The sequence below is a fragment of the Cinclus cinclus genome, chromosome 13, assembly GCF_963662255.1.
Source record: "Cinclus cinclus chromosome 13, bCinCin1.1, whole genome shotgun sequence".
Lineage (NCBI taxonomy): Eukaryota > Metazoa > Chordata > Aves > Passeriformes > Cinclidae > Cinclus > Cinclus cinclus.
The window spans coordinates 2,774,201-2,789,468 of NC_085058.1; the positions used below are offsets into that span (position 1 = coordinate 2,774,201).

Consider the following 15,268-nt stretch of genomic DNA (forward strand, 5'->3'; position numbering starts at 1 on the left):
TGAGATGGCACTAAAGTTAGGTTTGTCACCTCTAGGTTCCTTTGTAGGAAAACAAATAAACTTCCAAGGTTTCAACACTAAAAGAGCTGATTTTTGCTTGCTTTGTTTCTGGGGTGGCTTCTCTGTCCCCTCACCACAAAGAATTGTTGGGAGAAAGGTTTTGGGATTCTGACCTGGCTTGAAGTTCAAGCTTAGCCTCAGTTTTGTTTTCTGAATTCTCTTTAAATCTCATCGCAGCCCCTGGTGCTGCTCGGACCATTTTAAGAGCTGTTAGGAAGCAAAGCGTGCCTGGAATGTGGCTCTTGCAGCCTGACTGGACTTTCATGGTAACTTGGCTTTTTTTAGAACACAAACAGCTCTTCTTGTCAGAAAAAGTTGGCGCCTTGGCACAGGACTTGGTCACCGGAGTAGTGGCCTGCCCTTTTTTGGGAGAGGGTGAGGTGATGGAGCAGCAGATAGTGCTGAAGAGCAGGCAGCTTCGGACAGCTGGGCCCTCCTGCACTGGTGGGGTATCTACTGGTGCTGCTCCCCCACGAGCGAGGATGGCAGCCGCTCAATTACTGAGGTAGTGTTAATTAGAGACCGTCGTGGCGGGGGAAATATATCGAAACTGCGCTGCCGTCGCCGCGCTCCTGCCTTTAAACCCTCGGCCGCCCGCCCATTGGCTAGTCTTGACAGGGCCGGCCAATCAACAGCGCCTTCGCCTCGGGGGGGGCGTTACCTACTACTCTGCCGGACTCGACTTCCCAGCGCGCACCGCGTTCCCTGCAGCACTTCCGCTTCCGGTCCGTAGGGGTTGAGGTAGCGCGGAACTGTGGGAGGGCCTGGGGAGGCACGGCCGGGACCCTCCTGAGGCGTGAGCGGGGTGGGAGACACGGCCGGGACCCTCCTGAGGCGTGAGCGGGGTGGGAGACACGGCCGGGACCCTCCTGAGGCGTGAGCGGGGTGGGAGACACGGCCGGGACCCTCCTGAGGTGGTAGAAGGCGGTCGGGTCTTGGGGGGGACACGATGAAGACCTCCTGAGCGCCGGGGACACGGCCGGGATCCTGCTGGGGGGTGGGGGGTATGGCCGGGACCCCCTGAGCTGAGGGAGGACAGCCGGGATCCGCCTGAGCTGAAGGGGAGGCCTCTGGGGTAAACACGGCTGGGGGATCCCCCTGAGGTCGATGGGAGAATTGGGGTGGGAGACAACCCGGATCGCTCGGAGCTGAAGGGAGGCTCTGGAGGCAACACAGCCCGGATAGGATCCCTGAGCGCCGGGGGTTCGGAGCTGCGGCTGGCTGGGCCCGGGAGCCGATGGGGATTCGGAGCGTGCGGGGTGTCACTCTGTGTGTCCCCAGCACAGAGCCACCATGGCCCTGCCGGAGTGGCACATCGCCGTGAAGCTGGCGGAGCAGCCGCTGGCCCCCAAATCCATCCTGCGCCTGCCGGAGACCGAGCTGGGCGAGTGCCCCCTGGGCGGCTGCAGCATCTCGCACCTCAAGCAGCTCATCGCGGGCAAGCTGCAGGAATCCATGCCGGACCCCGAGCTCATCGGTGCGTGCCCCGCCGGAGCCTGGCGCTGTCCCGCCGCTTGGGGACACCCTCGGCCCGTCCTCCCACCGCATCCTGCTGCTGGGAGGGCTCGGTGTTCCTTCCCTGTTTCCTTGGGGTCACGGTGCTCCATCCGTGGCAGTGCCCTTGGTAGGGAATATTTGGGCTTCCCACCGTCTCTGTGTCCTCGTGAGGATGTCTCATGAGAACTGAGACAACAAGAGAAGTCAGCTCTTACACGGGAGGTCACTGTGCCATCTCCTCTAGATCCGCTCCACAACTTTCCCTGTGTTGTTCCCTAGCCAGCTGGAGCAGCTACAGCTGCTCGGTCAGCCCCGGGGCTCTAAGCCACACCGAGAGACCCCCAGCTCGTGCTACAGGTTTATCTTCAGGTGTTTCTCCCCTCAGACCTGATCTACTGTGGCCGGAAGCTGAGGGATGACCAGACCCTGGATTTTTATGGAATCCAGTCGGGTTCCACTATCCATGTCCTGCGCAAGTCCTGGCCTGAGCCTGACCAGAAACCAGGTGAGGAGCTGTGGGGATTACCCCTTGGATTCTTGGGATGTGTTTTATTAGGGACTGAGGAACAGCTGTGGAGTTTCCCAGGGGAGCAAACCCCTTTGTTTGGGAACTTCCTCCCCACCTCTCCCAGCAGCACCTGGCTGTTCGTTTCTTGCTGACAGAAGAGTTAAGGAATGAGCTGTGCAGCGTGGAGAGGGATCATCCCTTCCTTAATTGCCTGTGATCCATTTTAGGGCATTGCCAGGCAATCTGGAGCAAAGCCCCAGGGATGAGCAAGCTGCTGTGTGCTCGTGCTATGCCTGACTGTACAAAAAGAGGAATTTGAGTTGGCATTCCTGTAATGGCATGTGTGGGAGGATATTCCTGGCTATTTTTATGATCTGAGAGTGCAGCGAGTAGTTACTCTGCAGTGACTGCAGCCAATCCAAGGTTGTTAAAGGATCCCTGTTGCAGTGTGGAAGCCTCATTGGGATGTGAAATAGCTTTGAGGGCTGACAGAGGCCGAGCTGTGTTTTGTTGTGGTGTTATCTCCCCTCAGAGCCCGTGGATAAGGTGGCAGCAGTCCGGGAATTCCGTGTCCTGCACACTGCCCTGCACAGCAGCCCTGCCTACAGAGATGCTGTGAGTGCTCTGTTCCTGCTGGAAATTCTGCTATCCCCTCACTCTAGGGATAATGCCACAGTGGGTGACATTCCTGATCTGCTCTGCTTTCCCTGGCAGGTCTTCAAGATGCTGGGAAACAAGGAATCCCTGGATCAGATCATTGTGGCTACTCCTGGCCTCAGCAGCGACCCTGTGGCTCTGGGTGAGTCTGGCTGTGATCCAGGTGATCTGAGGAAGGCTTTGATTCCTGATGGGGGAAGGGAGAGACCCAAATCTATGTTAAATTCCTGATAGAGGGTAAGGGAGAGAGAAAAAAAAAAAGCCCAACATTTTTTGTCCCTTTGTGGAGTGTGAGTATGGTGACTGCTCAGGTATCAGTTGTGCTCCATTGGTGATGTCTGGGGATGGATCCTGGCTTCAGAAGGGCCAGTGAACAGAGAGATGCATGATTTGTCCTTGGGGATGGATCCTGGCTTCAGAAGGTTTAGGGAAAGGAAGAATGGATGCTCTCTCCCTGCTGCAAAGTGCTACAAAGTGGTTTATTAAATCCATCCCGTTCTGGGATGGTGGCAGCGTGAGGCAGATGGAATTTGGGATGCTACCAAATGGTTCATTAAATCCAGCCTGTTCTGGGATGGTGCCAGTCCAAGGCAGGTGGAATTTGGGATACATTCATAGCCTGGCTGCAGGGAGCTGGGGGCCAGCTTCCATCCTGGCCTCGAGGTGGAGCACCCACAGGATCTGCTGGGGAAAAAAAAAAAAAAGTCCCTTGGGTGTGTGGCTGTGGCCAAGAGCCTCTCCAGGAACACAATGGCCTCAGAAGAACAATGAGAATATTTGTGGTGTTTACTCATGACTCACTTCCTGGAAATCAATTCCCATTTGTTCCTGTGGCTTTTGTGTGACTGGCTCCTGCTTGTTGTATCCTGTCTCACTGCTTTTCCTGGTCTTTTCCAGGAGTTTTGCAGGACAAGGATCTGTTTTCTGTGTTTGCAGACCCCAACATGCTGGACACGTAAGTTCCCCGAGCCGGGGCAGTGACACAGCAATGTCCCTGTGTGTCACCTGGGTGGGGACAGAGCTCTGTTCCTGCCTGCCAGGCTGGGACACCCCTCCCTCAGCAGCTGGAAGGATCCAGCAGTGGGTTAATGCAGGGGGTGTCTGGGGGAGGCAGGGCCACCATCAGCTCCAGATGGGGGTTCAGACCTGGATGTAGCTCAGCCAGAGAGTTGCTCCCAGGACAGCACATGGGAAATTAGAACCATAGGAAAGCCAGCATGGGTCCAGAAGGATCCTTGGAGAACCAGGGGAAGGTCCAGCATGAGTTCAGAAGGATCCTTAGTGGACCCAGGCCAGGCCCAGCATGGGTCCAGAAGGATTCTTGGAGAGCCAAGGCCAGGTCAAACATGGGTCCAGAAGGATTCTTGGGGAACCAAAGAAAGGCCCAAGATGGATCCAGAAGGATCCTTGGTGAACCCAGGAGGTCCAAGAGGGATCCCGAAGGATCCTTGGTGAACCAAGGCCAGGTCCAACATGGGTCCAGAAGGATCCAAGGCCAGGTCCAACATGGGTCCAGAAGGATCCTTGGGCAGCCAAGGCCAGGTCCAACATGGGTCCAGAAGGATCCAAGGCCAGGTCCAACATGGGTCCAGAAGGATCCAAGGCCAGGTCCAGGACGGATCCTGAAGGATCCCTGGCTGCCTGGAGGAGTTTGTGCCCAGCTGAGGCAGTGGAGGTGCTGGCTGTGCCCTGAGCTGCTCAGGGCTGGTTCCTGGGTTGCCCTGTGCCCTCCTTGACCCGTGCCCGTTTGTGCCCAGGCTGATCCCAGCTCACCCTGCCCTGGTGAACGCCATCGTTCTGGTGCTGCACTCGGTGGCAGGCAGCACCCCCCTGCCAGCCCCGGACACGTCCTCACGGGCCATGGCCTTGGGCTCCTACCGGGACATGCCAGGTATGCCCACCTGGGAGGGGAGCTCAGGGCTGACTCCTGGCTGCTCCAAAAACTCCACAGGATTCTCACCTGCTTCCCATTTCCTGCTGGTTTGCCACATCCTTTTGTCCCCCTTTCTGGTGCAGGTGGCTTTCTCTTTGAGGGGCTCTCTGATGATGAAGATGACTTCCACCAGGTAAGCAACCAGGTTGGGTGGAAGGGCTCTTTTTGGGTTTTAATTTGTAGCCCCGAGACTCCCAAGCACTCCCCTTCCTTTCTGGTGAACAGCATGAGCTACTCTGACTCCCCAGGGAGATGTGGAGACAAGCATATTGATCCCGGCTGCTTCCACGCTGTTCAGGAGAGGGTTTTCCTCAGTGCTGAACACACAACAGGAAAATGGAGCAGAGGAAACGCCCTCATAGCCAAAGTGGAGCGTGGGAATGTTGATCCTGCCATTCTGCAGTCTTCCTCTCCGTAGGACAGAGGGGAAGGAAAAGAAAAACTGAATATTTGGGTGCCTGTCAATGGGCAATTGTTTTGTTCCAGGCTAATATCACCCTGGTTTAGGGCTGATGGATGATTGAAAGCTTTCCTGCCAGTTTCCACAGCTGAATTTGTGGAAAAAGAGCCTATCCCCGCTCTGGCCTGTTAGTCTTTCAGAAGTTCTGCCCTCGGGAGTTCTGGGTATCGCAGAGCAGGGATCTGTGGTTTGTCCGGAACACCGAGGTCACAGCTGGTCACAGCTTTTCTCTCCTTCCTTCCCTCCCTCCACGCAGAGCTCGAGGTCCACCCCTTCCAGCAGCACGTCCGGCTCGCGCCCGGCCTCGCTGGGCTACGCGGGGGCGGCGGGGCCGCGGCCCATCACCCAGAGCGAGCTGGCCACCGCCCTGGCCCTGGCCAGCACACCTGAGAGCAGCTCCCACACACCCACCCCGGGCACACAGGTAACAGCCAGCACCAGCCGTGCCCGGAGCTGGCACAGCTGGCTCTGCGTTCCCTCGGGGAGGAGTTCTCTGGGTGATCCCAGGTCCCTTAGGGTGGAGTTCTCTGGGTGATCCCAGTTCCCTTAGGGAGGAGTTCCCTGGGTGATCCCAGTTCCCTTAGGGTGGAGTTCCCTGGGTGATCCCAGTTCCCTTAGGGAGGAGTTCCCTGGGTGATCCCAGTTCCCTTAGGGAGGAGTTCCCTGGGTGGTCCCAGGTCCCTTAGGGTGGAGTTCCCTGGGTGATCCCAGGTCCCTTAGGGTGGAGTTCCCTGGGTGATCCCAGTTCCCTTAGGGAGGAGTTCCCTGGGTGATCCCAGTTCCCTTAGGGAGGAGTTCCCTGGGTGATCCCAGTTCCCTTAGGGAGGAGTTCCCTGGGTGATCCCAGTTCCCTTAGGGAGGAGTTCCCTGGGTGATCCCAGTTCCCTTAGGGAGGAGTTCCCTGGGTGATCCCAGTTCCCTTAGGGAGGAGTTCCCTGGGTGATCCCAGTTCCCTTAGGGAGGAGTTCCCTGGGTGATCCCACACCTGGCTCTGCATTCCCCTGTGCCAATCCATGTGATCCATATCTCCCGCACGATCCCAGCACTTAGGGGACAGCCAGCACAGCCTGGCCCAGCTCTGGGGCCCCTTTACTCCCTGGTGGAGCAGCTCCCTTCCCTCTGGGATTGAGGCTCTGCTGCTTCCTGTGATCCTTCTCCTGATCCCTTCCCTGCTCCTAGGGCCACTCCTCTGGGACATCCCCGTTGTCCTCCAGTGTCCAGTCGGGGACACCCATCACCAATGACCTGTTCAGCCAGGCCCTCCAGCACGCCCTGCAGGCCTCAGGGCAGCCCAGCCTCCAGGTCAGTGCAGCCCCTGGAATCCTGCATCCCACTGGGATCTCCCAGCTGCCTCCTGGTTCGGGACATTCACCTGGAAGGGACATCACTGATCATGTCTTTTTTTTTTAACCTAAAAACAGAGACCAGACGAAATTAAGGGAATAAAAATCAGTTTATTTATATTTATTGAAGGGCCTTCAGGTACGTTTTTGGCAGATGAAGCTCCCCCAGGGGCTACACCCAAAAATGGACAATGTGTCACGGGTTTTCACACTTTTATAAATTTGGTCCGCTTGCATATTGGGGGTTAATATCTCCCAATAAGTTTACTCTCCCCCCGACTCACTTTTGTTTACATTTCTCAGGGCCTGAGGCAGAGAGCTGTCCTTGATTCCCAGGCCTGGAGAGGAATTGTTGTGTCTGTCTGACCAAAATGGGAAAGCAGCAGCTAACACTCTGTATGGAGTTCAGAGTTACACACTAAAAAATTGCAAGCTTACAAATGAAAAATATAAAAGCTAAAATTCTAAAGCATCACCACAGGCACTGCAAAAGCATTGGGTGGAACTGGGGTGGAGGGTGGATTTGGGGACTTTGCTGGGCTTTCAGGAGCTGGGAGAGTGGGCAGTGAGAAGGGCTGCTGGGATTCCTACCCCCACCCCAAACTTTTTCTGTGAGCAGAGCCAGTGGCAGCCCCAGCTGCAGCAGCTGAGAGACATGGGAATCCACGACGATGAGCTGAGCCTGCGGGCCCTGCAGGCCACAGGAGGGGACATCCAGGCTGCCCTAGAGCTCATCTTCGCTGGGGGGGCCCCCTAAATCTTCCCGCTGGACTGGTGAGTTGTGCTGAGGCAGCAGCTGGGCTGGTTCTGAGCGTGGGGATGCTCCTTGGCTTGCTCTCCTGTGGGGAGCACCGGGGGCAGCTCCAAATCCTCTCTCCAACCTCCTCAGGACTCAGCACGGGGAAGGCAAGAGGTTGCTCAGTGCTGGAGATGTGGCCCCTCCAGTTGTGCAATGTTTTATCTGTCCCCACGTTCTGCCTGTTGTTTCATTCCCGTGCTCCCTCTGGATTAAACAGACCCTGGGCAGTTCCCTGCCTGCTGTGTGGCTTGTGCTCTGTCCTGGGTTGTGCTGCACATCCCCCCCAGGGCAGGAAGGGGAGTGGAACTGCAGGAAAAGCTCTGCCGTGGTGGGAGGAGGTGGTGGTTTCAGCAAAGGGCAGGCGGTTCAGGGCCACCACGAGGTGACAGTGACAAAGAAATCACGAGCGCTAGGGCTGAGGCTGTTCGCAGAGCTGGAGAAGTGGCACAGCCCCGTTCTGACTGCAGCAGTGCCCTCTAATCCTGGGTACCACCACGTGCCCGGGCTGCAAGGCCAATTAACAGCGTTTGCCTGTAATTGCAATCAGCGGGAGCAGCGAAAAGCCAGGCCTGGAGCTGGGCCTGGCGTCACTCCCATTGCAGCGCCGGGGTTTAACGAGGTGTGAAAACGAGAGCGGGTTCTCCTCGGGTGCCTGCGGAGCAGAGAGCGCTCTCCTGCCTCACCTCCGGGCTGCTGGGCTGCCCTCTAATCCCTGTGTGAGCTCTGTGATCCTCGCTGATACCATCTCGGATTGTTCTCTGCACTGATAGGCTTTAATCCTGCTGAGGAGGATTAATGCCCGAGGGAGGGAAGGAGGGAGGGGCTCTCTTTGTGCCTCAGGCTGGAGCAGATAACAAGTGATGGTCATAAATGGTTTTCCTGACACACTCCCGGGTCCCTGCCCTCGGCACGACGGGCACACAGATTTTATGTGTAAGAAAACTGATTAATCCCTGCCCACACGGATTTTATGTGTAAGAAAACTGATTAATCCCTTCCCATCCCTGGCTCCTGGCTTTGCAGGGGCAGCACAGAGCATATGCACAGCACCCTCCCTTCCCCACAGCCCTGCTGGCAGCCCCCAGTCCTCCAGGATAACTGCGGATTAAGCTCCTGCCAGAAGCTGGGAAGCACTTGCAGGCTCTCCTGGACACCAGCCTGCCTTCCTGCCCCATCTGAATTTTCAATTTAGGCCTCACTGCTGTCCCAAACTGGTGTTTTTCGTGTCACTCCTGGGATATTTGATCCTCCTGTTGACCCACGTTCGGCATGAAGCCCCTGTCACTGCTATTTCTGCTTCCTCACACCCCCGGAGAGCTGAGAACTGCCTGGATTTTGGGGCTGGAAGTGACTTTTCCTTGATTCCTTTTCCCAAACGGCAGGGCTTGGCTGGGAGCAGCAGCTCAGGCACATTCACTGGCTGCAGCAGAGAAGTTGGCAGGAGCTGCAGGGAAGGGGAGAGGCTCTGCTGCCTCCTGCACGGCTGGGCAGCAACGGGAGCTCTGCTGCAGCAGCTCCTGCAGGGGAGGGGGAGCTCGGAGGGGGCTGGATTGGTTCTGCAGCCGCCCCGGGGCTGCACATTCCAGCTCCCAACCTCACATGGAATCGGTGCTGGCACATGGGAGTGATGCCCAAGGGCATGGAGAAGCAGAACAGCGAAGAAAGCCTTGAAAATGCAGGGTTAGGTTGTGGTAATTCTTGTTATGGGATGTGGATTTTGCAGCTGAAAGATAATGTTATGGGTTTTTGAGTTCTTATTTATTTGCGAGGACCCTGATAGAGTGGGATTTGAGCACAGCATTCCTCTCCCCGCCTCCTCTGCTATTAAAAAAGGGAGCAGTAAATCAAAGATGAGTTGGTGGAAGGAAAAATTGCAGTCAGGAAAAAGCTTATGGTGTTGAATTTTGGGGAAGGATATTTGTAAACCAAATACTTAGTTCCAAATGTTACAGTAAAATAATGCTCTCTCTAAATTCCTCTGGAATCATGTACCACGTGCTGGCTTGTGGATGCTGGGTGTTGAGCTGACCTCAGCTCACACTAAACCGCCTAAAAGTAAAGAATTTTCAATTCAAAATTTTGTACTAAAATTCGAGAATTTTAAATGCTGTGTGTGGGGAGAGAATGACATTTTACACAAGCGTCTTAAAATCTCCAGTTGTCCACCTAACTTAGTGGTAGGTGGCCTCATAACATCCATGTTTATGTTTATTGGGGTTTGTAAGTGCTGTTACAACTGTGCTAAATTATACAGAAAGAAATTAGTTGACTTCCCAGGGCTGGGAACAGAAAATGATTTCTTCTTTAGTTAGGTTGGCTATCAGGGAGTTGTTCCCTCTGTGAGGGTGGGGAGGGTACTCAGAGAAGCTGTGGGTGCCCCTGGATCCTTGGCCATGTCCCAGGTCTGGTGGGAGGTGGAAAAGGATGGAATGGGATGGCTTTAGGATCCCTGTCACTAATTGTGGGTGGCTGAACACGACAGAGCCAGAGCAAACTGCTGCCTGCTCCTCGTGTTCCATCCCTGATCCCACTGCCCTGGAACCTTGCCCTCCTCCTGCCCCCCTCCCTTGTTTGGAGCAGGGTGGATCTGCTCTGGTTGGGTCTCACTTCATCCCTTTCCTGCCCCTGTGCCTGTTCCCACCATGCTCCCAGCATCCCTGGCTGGGCTTTACTGGGAGCAGACTGGGAAGTGTTGGCTGGTGCTGGAAGAGCAGGAGGTCAGGCCAGTTCCCCAACGTAAGCAAGGACCTTCTGTTTGTGACATCAAAGAGCAGCTCTTGGGCTGCTTCCCTGCTGGTCTCGCTGGGGCTGTGACAGCAGGGATGGATGGGAGCAGCTGCTTTTCCTCCTGTGTTTTCCATAATCCTGTTTTTCATCCTGCTGCTTGACCCTCGCTGGACACCTGGAGGGGGTGGAGGTTTGGCTGGGCCCTGCACCATGTGTGCTCTGCTTTTCTGGAGACTTTTTCTCCTTGTCTCTCTCATTTTGGGCTGATTTCTGCTCTGCTTTTCTGCAAACCTTTTTTTCCTCATCTCTCTCTTTTTACGCTGATTTCTGCTTTGCTTTTTCTGGAGATCTTTTTGTCTCATTTTGGGCTGATCTGTGCTCTGCTTTTCTGGAAACCTTTATCTCCTCATCTCTCATTTTGAGCTGATTTGTCTCCGTTGCTGAATTTTCCAGCAAAAAGGTGGAATGCAGGTGGAGCAGAATCTCCCAGGTGGCTTTTGCAGTACCTCAACCAATTTTGGACACATTTCCATGGGATGATGTTTGTTCCTTGCTTCCCCCAACCTGACAAGCTGTGAGTATTCCCAGTTTGTCCCAGTCACATTCTGGGGCTCCACACCTTGCCCTGAGCTCCTCCCTGGCACATAAATTCCAGTAAATTGATGAAGGTGACTTTCCCTGATGCTCCAGGATTTGTTGGGCAGGTACATCCAGCAGGAGCAGCAGCAGGAATTTGTCTGGCACAGCCTTTGCCCATCAACTCGCTTTTTTTGCAGAGGACTTAGTGGTTTCCTGGCTGCTTCCAGCTTTGTCCTTGTAGGAAAGGCCAGAACACATCAAAAATTCAGGTTTTTCTTTCTTTTCCAGCTCTGTGCTGGTTCACGGTTCAACCCCTCTGAGTTGAACCCTGCTGGTTCAACGCCTCTGAGCTGAGGGGTCTTAGGGAGGGGACAGGCTGTGGGAAGGGACAAAAGAAGAGGGGACAGAGGTGTCCTTGGTAATAAGGACATTTTGGTCTTACTCTTTCCAGGGAAGCTTTGGAGAAAGGAGGAGAATTTTGATGAGGTGAGAGCACAGAGACAGGGCAGGTGACACATCCCAGTGACCCATGTCCTCTGGGGTTTGTTTGCTGCCTTTGCTGCTGTGAATCACCATTTCCCTGTAAGGAATAATAAAAAAAGAGCTCTGATTTCAGCCCTCAAAGCCCTTCTGAGGTCACAGAGTTGAGAGCCCCATATGAACCACAGTAAAAACCAGGCAACTATTTTAATTTGATGAAAGCAGAAATGGGCTGAAAAACATCACCCTGTGCTAATATTTCCATTTCCTTCTGTTCCCTTTTATATTTTTAGTGTTCTAATATTCAGCACCGTTTCCCAAAATCCCTTTGAGAGGGTTTCCCCCTCCTCTACCTCTGAAATAAATGCTGATTTAAGCGCAGGCTCTGCTGGTTCAGCAGAGAGGAATTAATTCAGATGTTGAGTTGGAGCTGTGGGGTTGCACTCCAGGAGCCATACACGCATCAGAGGGGGAGCCAGAGTTCCTTTTTTTTTTTTTTTTTTTTCCTGTGAGGGGCAAGAACAGAGACTGGAGCAAAACTTTGGAGCAGAGTGTGAGCAGAGAAAAACCCATTCCTATGAGATTTTCTGGCTGTCAGAGGTTGGGGGACTTTCAGAGTGGGTGTGGGCTGTTGGGAACAGACCCCACACGAGGTTTTTCCTTAAACTGGTAAATGTGTGGCCTCTGTGTCACCCCTGGGGAGTGGCTCCAGGTCCCAAGGCTGTCCAGCAGCTGGACAGGAGGAGCTGTGGGACTGTGGCACCTCCTGGGTCCCAATAAAGCTTTGAGGGTTTCTTTTGGGGTGCACTGGGGCCCGAGGAGGTGACAAGGACAGGGCAGCCAGGAAAGTCATTGTCCCCTAATGACACTGGGGCAGGAGGAGGTAACAAGGACAGGGCAGCCCGGAAAATCATTGTCCCCTGATTTTGTTGGAGCAGGAGGTGACAATAGCAGCCAGGGGACTGGGGCAGACAGCAAGGACATTGTCCCCTGCTGTTGTTGGGGCAGGAGTGGGTGACAAGGACAGCTAGAGGAATAACGGGGCCGCCAGGAGTAACATTGTCCCCTGATGTCGCTGGGGTGGGAGGAGCCAGCCTGGCACACCCCAAGCGTTTCCCTCCTCGGTGCTGGAGTTTTTGGCGTGTTCCAGGGCAGGGAAGCCGAGCTGGTGCTCCCGCCCTGCAGGATCCCTTCCAGGGTGGGTTTGTCTGGCTGACATTAAATACTGTGACCTCGGAGCACTCTCAGTTTCACATCATTTAATCACCCCCAGTCCTGCCAGCTGCTGTCTGCTCGGATGAGTTCCTAGCTGTTTGTTCTCCCCATTTCTTGTTCCTGTTTTCCTCCCTGATCCTCAGTCCCTGTGCCAAAGGGGCCCTGTGGGACCGGGCTGGCCCCAGAAGCAGGTGACAGGCAGGGCAGATGGGACACGGGAAGAAAGGGGAGCTCTTCCCAGGAAATACGAGCCTGAAGGTCTCTGTGCACATCCTGCTGGAAGAGATGGAGAACTCCCTGTGTTGATGGCCTGGTGCTGCTGATCCCAGTGTCACCACTGTCCCTCTGTGTCACCAGGCCCGGGGGTGGCACTCAGGGGTCACACTGGGAAGGAGGAGCAGGACACACGGCTCTTTTCCCCCTGTCCCTCCCTTCCTGGCGAGACAGCTCTGCTGGAAATGCTCCAAGGTCATGGGGAAGGAGTTTGCTGTTCCTCAGCAGCTCAGGGTTTATCAGCTTGGTTAGCTCTGGCATTTTTCCCAGCAGCTTGTCAACAGCCAGGTGAGTTTGTTTGGATTCCCTGCAGAAAAATGCGGGCTGAAATTCCAGCTGCTCATTTGCAGAGGGGTCAAACCTTAACCAAGTGTGTGCAGGAGGGTTCTGTGGCTCTGCTATGGCTGATTAAAAAGAGGTGGTTCTCTTGTTTTAGGGGATGGATGGTGGTGCTGGACCCTCCCTGGGAATTCCAGAGCTGCTGTGGGATGTGGGAATCCTGTTTTTGGGGAGCCGAGACGTGGCCATTCCCATGCCAGTGCTGCCCTGGAACGCAAAGGAGCTCAGCACACAGGGAAAGGAGGACCAGGAATTGCAGAACAATTTGACCTGCTGGGACCTGGCAGGGACATGGAGCTGACAGTGCAGCTCTCATGACGGGAGTGTGGCCGAGCAGAGCCACCCATTTCTGTTTTTTCTGTTGTTCTAACCTTATTTAATTGGGTGAGACTCCAAACTGGATTTTGTTTACTCTGCCTGGAGCCTTTGGCACCCCTGCGTCATTTCCTGCCCCTATCAGTGAGTGCCCTCTGAGGATGTGACACCTTCAGGTGATGCTCCTGTGCCTCCCAGGGGGCTGTGGTGACAAGGGTGGGCTGTGACCAGTAAATCACGTGGTGACACTGGCCTGGAAGGGCCTGGGCCAGCCCCAGGACTTTCCTCTGGAGGCACAGCAAGAGGGGATGTCCCAGGCTGCGGTTCTGTGCTGCTCTCAAAATCACGTGAGTGCAATTCAGCTCTCTCACAAGTTCCCTTCAGGCCAAATCTCCTGGGAAATCTTATCTGAGGGGGGCAAAATCTCCTGGGAAATCTCATCGTGGGGCATGTGGCTCCTCCACCCCTTTCCTGAGTGGTTTGTAAAGCCCTGGGGGTGGCTCTGAGCACATGTGGGCCCCTTTGGTGGCACTCGTGCCATGCCATGTCCTTCAGCAGAACCCAGAGGGGGGGAACTTGTGCCAACTCCTCAGAGCCCCCAAATTCCATCCAGCTTGAAGAGATGAGCCAGGAGAGCTGGAAGGCCCCCAAACTCTGCAGGGCTGTGGCCTTGGGAAGGGGTGGTTGAGGTTTTTTGGTTGCTGCCTGCCAGGAACAGGAGCTAGGGATGGAGATAGTTTGGGTGTGGAGAGCAAAAACTGCAGCAGCTGATAAAGGATCTGCTCTGCTCGCTTCCCTCCTCACTCTGTCAGCTGGGGAATGAAGGGGCTGTCAGCACCAAGAGGAGCTGTGAGGGGGAATTGCACTGATTCCTACTCCAAACCCAGCCTCAGCAGTCAGCTCCTTCCCAGAATGAGGAATGGCAGCTCTGATCTTCCAAAAGTTCTGTCCAGTTCTTCTCCCAGGCCATCAGGTTTAGCACAGGATTTTCTTGGTCTGGGCCAAAACATTCACCATCCTAATCGTGTCTGGGAGGGGATCACGGAAAAGGGGGATGAGGAACAGGAACATCCTTTGTCCAGCTCTGGCAGTGACTGGGTGTGGCACACCTGCCTTGTGGCACAGCAAAGGTCTTGCCTGCCTTAGCCAGGGCTAAGATTTCTCTTGCTGAGCCTTTCTTCGGTGCTTCCAAGGGTCACATTCCTGGCCGTGGCTGAGGGAAGGTAACGGATCTGTTTTTGTGGATAAAAACCAACGCCTGCTCGGGTGCCAAGTGCAATCCGAGCTCTCTGGGTTGCCTGGGCCACAAACATTTGGTTTGTGATGAATAAAACTGTTCCTCTTGGGGAAAAAAATCTGTGCTTCTGACAAGATTCCTGGGGGAGGCTGCCTCCTGATCCGTGCTGGAAACGAGGCGCATGATCTTGGAGAAAGCTGCTCACGAGTTGTGCTGGGGAAGTTCTGATCCTGCAGTGGAGCAGATGGAAATTTCTGCAGGAAGGGGTTGAGCTGGTGCCTAGAATCCAATGCCACGTGGTCCTGAGCTGAACCTCTGAGTTCCTTTCCCCGCTTTGGGAAGCGTGTTCTTCATTCCAACACCTCCTGCAATCCGGGACAGGTCTGGAGCGAGCTGGGAATCAGCTGTGGGGAGAGAGCCGTGCTGCTCTGAAGGGTTGGGTTTTCCTGGGGCTCGTGTTCTCCACATCCTGCCCATCTCCTGGAATTGCTTTCCCAGGTAGTGATCTCGTGGTTCTGGGAGCCAGGCTCCCCCCTGGCTGCTCTCGGGGGTTTTAGGGAGGAGTCCTTCCCTGTGAGGCTGCCCAGAAAGTGCTCCAGGATGGGCTTGGACGTGTTGGACATCAACGTCCCTTCCACACCAAACCAGTGTAGGATCCTACAAATACTCCTAAAACCCTAAGGGAGCTTGAAGCTACATTTTATCTGCAGGATTTCACCACAGGTGGAACAAAAATCCCCAACCTCAGAGCCAAAACCACCCCAAGCCCCCAGCTGCTGGGTAGCGGTGAAAGACGAAAACTCTTTTTTCAGGCGTGTTTTTTTTGGAAGAAAACTCCTTTTTTCC

At 54.9% G+C, this 15,268-nt stretch overlaps 2 protein-coding genes across 9 annotated transcripts in view; both read left to right on the forward strand.

Moving 5' to 3' along the window:
* LOC134049229 (actin, cytoplasmic type 5) overlaps positions 1-69 on the forward strand; it is a 2,368-nt gene extending 2,299 nt beyond the window's left edge. For all 4 annotated transcript variants that reach the window (XM_062501495.1, XM_062501498.1, XM_062501496.1 and 1 more), the window contains exon 2: positions 1-69. This exon is cut by the window's left edge. The gene's annotated coding sequence lies outside the window, so the exon portion shown is untranslated.
* An 808-nt stretch (positions 70-877) lies between these two features.
* UBL7 (ubiquitin like 7) lies at positions 878-14,482 on the forward strand. Of its 5 annotated transcripts, XR_009933601.1 has the most exons (13): positions 878-974; positions 1,342-1,537; positions 1,943-2,062; positions 2,598-2,680; positions 2,780-2,864; positions 3,620-3,677; positions 4,480-4,613; positions 4,739-4,788; positions 5,372-5,539; positions 6,295-6,417; positions 7,078-7,232; positions 10,438-10,558; positions 12,968-14,482. XR_009933601.1 is itself a non-coding variant. In XM_062501483.1 (11 exons), exons 1-10 carry the CDS (start codon positions 1,354-1,356, stop codon positions 7,213-7,215), a joined length of 1,143 nt encoding a protein of 380 aa, XP_062357467.1. In that variant the 5' UTR covers positions 1,051-1,353; the 3' UTR covers positions 7,216-7,232; positions 10,438-10,702. The 5 variants fall into 5 exon arrangements, 3 of the variants coding, with proteins under 3 accessions (XP_062357467.1, XP_062357470.1, XP_062357468.1); XR_009933600.1 differs by lacking the exon at positions 878-974 and having other exon boundaries at positions 1,051-1,537; XM_062501483.1 differs by lacking the exons at positions 878-974; positions 12,968-14,482 and having other exon boundaries at positions 1,051-1,537; positions 10,438-10,702.
* The last annotated feature ends 786 nt before the right edge of the window (positions 14,483-15,268 follow it).